This window comes from Electrona antarctica, assembly GCF_951216825.1.
Source record: "Electrona antarctica genome assembly, contig: scaffold_182, whole genome shotgun sequence".
NCBI classification, from domain to species: domain Eukaryota; kingdom Metazoa; phylum Chordata; class Actinopteri; order Myctophiformes; family Myctophidae; genus Electrona; species Electrona antarctica.
This window is the reverse complement of record NW_027638489.1, coordinates 107,915-110,356: the sequence shown is the minus strand read 5'-3', so window position 1 is coordinate 110,356 and position 2,442 is coordinate 107,915. Positions and strand designations below refer to the sequence as shown.

Here is a 2,442-nt window from a genome sequence, read left to right as displayed (position 1 = left end):
CCAAGGACCAGGTCGTAGAGCAGGTCCCAGACCACCAAGGACCAGGTCGTAGAGCAGGTCCCAGACCACCAAGGACCAGGTCGTAGAGCAGGTCCCAGACCACCAAGGACCAGGTCGTAGAGCAGGTCCCAGACCCCTAAGGACCAGGTCGTAGAGCAGGTCACAGACCACTAAGGACCAGGTTGTAGAGCAGGTCCCAGACCCCTAAGGACCAGGTCGTAGAGCAGGTCCCAGACCACCAAGGACCAGGTCGTAGAGCAGGTCACAGACCCCTAAGGACCAGGTCGTAGAGCAGGTCCCAGACCACCAAGGACCAGGTCGTAGAGCAGGTCCCAGACCACCAAGGACCAGGTCGTAGAGCAGGTCACAGACCCCTAAGGACCAGGTCGTAGAGCAGGTCACAGACCACCAAGGACCAGGTCGTAGAGCAGGTCACAGACCACCAAGGACCAGGTCGTAGAGCAGGTCACAGACCACCAAGGACCAGGTCGTAGAGCAGGTCACAGACCCCTAAGGACCAGGTCGTAGAGCAGGTCACAGACCACCAAGGACCAGGTCGTAGAGCAGGTCACAGACCACCAAGGACCAGGTCGTAGAGCAGGTCCCAGACCACCAAGGACCAGGTCGTAGAGCAGGTCCCAGACCACCAAGGACCAGGTCGTAGAGCAGGTCACAGACCACCAAGGACCAGGTCGTAGAGCAGGTCCCAGACCCCTAAGGACCAGGTCGTAGAGCAGGTCCCAGACCACCAAGGACCAGGTCGTAGAGCAGGTCCCAGACCACCAAGGACCAGGTCGTAGAGCAGGTCACAGACCACCAAGGACCAGGTCGTAGAGCAGGTCACAGACCCCTAAGGACCAGGTCGTAGAGCAGGTCACAGACCACCAAGGACCAGGTCGTAGAGCAGGTCCCAGACCACCAAGGACCAGGTCGTAGAGCAGGTCCCAGACCACCAAGGACCAGGTCGTAGAGCAGGTCCCAGACCACCAAGGACCAGGTCGTAGAGCAGGTCCCAGACCACCAAGGACCAGGTCGTTGAGCAGGTCCCAGACCACCAAGGACCAGGTCGTAGAGCAGGTCACAGACCACCAAGGACCAGGTCGTAGAGCAGGTCACAGACCACCAAGGACCAGGTCGTAGAGCAGGTCACAGACCGTCGCACCGGTTATTAGGTTGTTATTGTAATTCATTATGAAAGCTCTCTAACGTTATCATCGTACGATTAGCTTGCGGTTGCTCCCTCCTCCCTCCTCCCTCCTCTCTCCTCCCTCCTCCTTGCGGTTGCTCCCTCCTCCCTCCTCCATGTCATCAGACATAAACGTTTCGTTGGCTTGCGATGGACGGACCCGAATGTTGACCTTTCACCCCTGACCCTGACCTGTCACGGACCTGAATGTTGACCTTTCACCCCTGACCTGTCACCCCTGACCTGTCACGGACCCTGGGGTCAAGCTTCCTGTTGTTGTTGTTTTGTTTTGTTTTGTTGTTTTTTATTCTCCAAACATGGCGTCGACAGGAAGGAAGCACCTGGTTCAGGATTTTAACCACTTCATCACCTGCTCCCTGTGTGGAGGCTACCTGATCAAACCTGCCACGGTGACGGAATGTCTGCACACCTGTGAGTGACCCCGCCCCTTTGAGTGACCCTGCCCCTTTTAGTTTACTGCACACCTGTGAGTGACCCCGCCCCTTTGAGTGACCCCGCCCCTTTTAGTCTACTGCACACCTGTGAGTGACCCCGCCCCTTTGAGTGACCCCGCCCCTTTTAGTTTACTGCACACCTGTGAGTGACCCCGCCCCTTTGAGTGACCCCTCCCCTTTGAGTGACTGTTACAAATCATAAGTCTAGGGGTAGTAGGTAGGTAACATGTGACTGAAGAACAAGGAAACCGTGCTCAAATGGGTAGTTTTATTATAAAACTATATATATAATAAATCATAACTCAAAAGATATATTTACAATAAGGCTCGATAACAAACAAACAAAAGAAACAAACAACGCCTTTCCGAAGGGCGGACACAACATGGGTTTAAACAATATGGTTTTAGATAGTTGACAGTTAGTACTCTAGTTGTTACACATATCAGTAGCAGCGGGTCGGGGGAAGATCCTAGTGATGTTCCCCGGCGAGCTGTCAGACATGAACTGGCTAAGTAGAGAACACAGTGCACTGCTGCAGCGAGTGCACTGCTGCAGCGAGTGCACGCGACCGGCAGCCAATCAGGAAGCCAAGCGTTGATCAGACGCTGGGCTAGAGCCGGCCCCTCGTTGATGGAACTACAAGGCAAACACAGCCAATCCAACCTGGAGTGGAGAAGAACACATATATTATAGAAGGCGCCCTCTATTCCAATATATGGTTCATAACAAGTCTACTGGATGTATAGCTATATAAGAGATATCAAAGATAGGTCTAAACATATATATACAATATAACTATA

The 2,442-nt window shown here is 53.8% G+C and overlaps 1 protein-coding gene across 1 annotated transcript in view; it reads left to right on the top strand.

Moving 5' to 3' along the window:
* The first annotated feature begins 1,158 nt into the window (after window positions 1-1,158).
* The window catches only part of LOC306918040 (polycomb group RING finger protein 5-A-like), a 22,830-nt gene continuing 21,546 nt past the window's right edge, over window positions 1,159-2,442 (top strand). Inside the window, exon 1 of the mRNA XM_079530935.1 lies at window positions 1,159-1,618. Within this exon, the coding sequence (XP_079387061.1) occupies window positions 1,504-1,618 (115 nt within the window). The 5' untranslated portion in view covers window positions 1,159-1,503. The remainder of the gene's footprint in view (window positions 1,619-2,442) is intronic.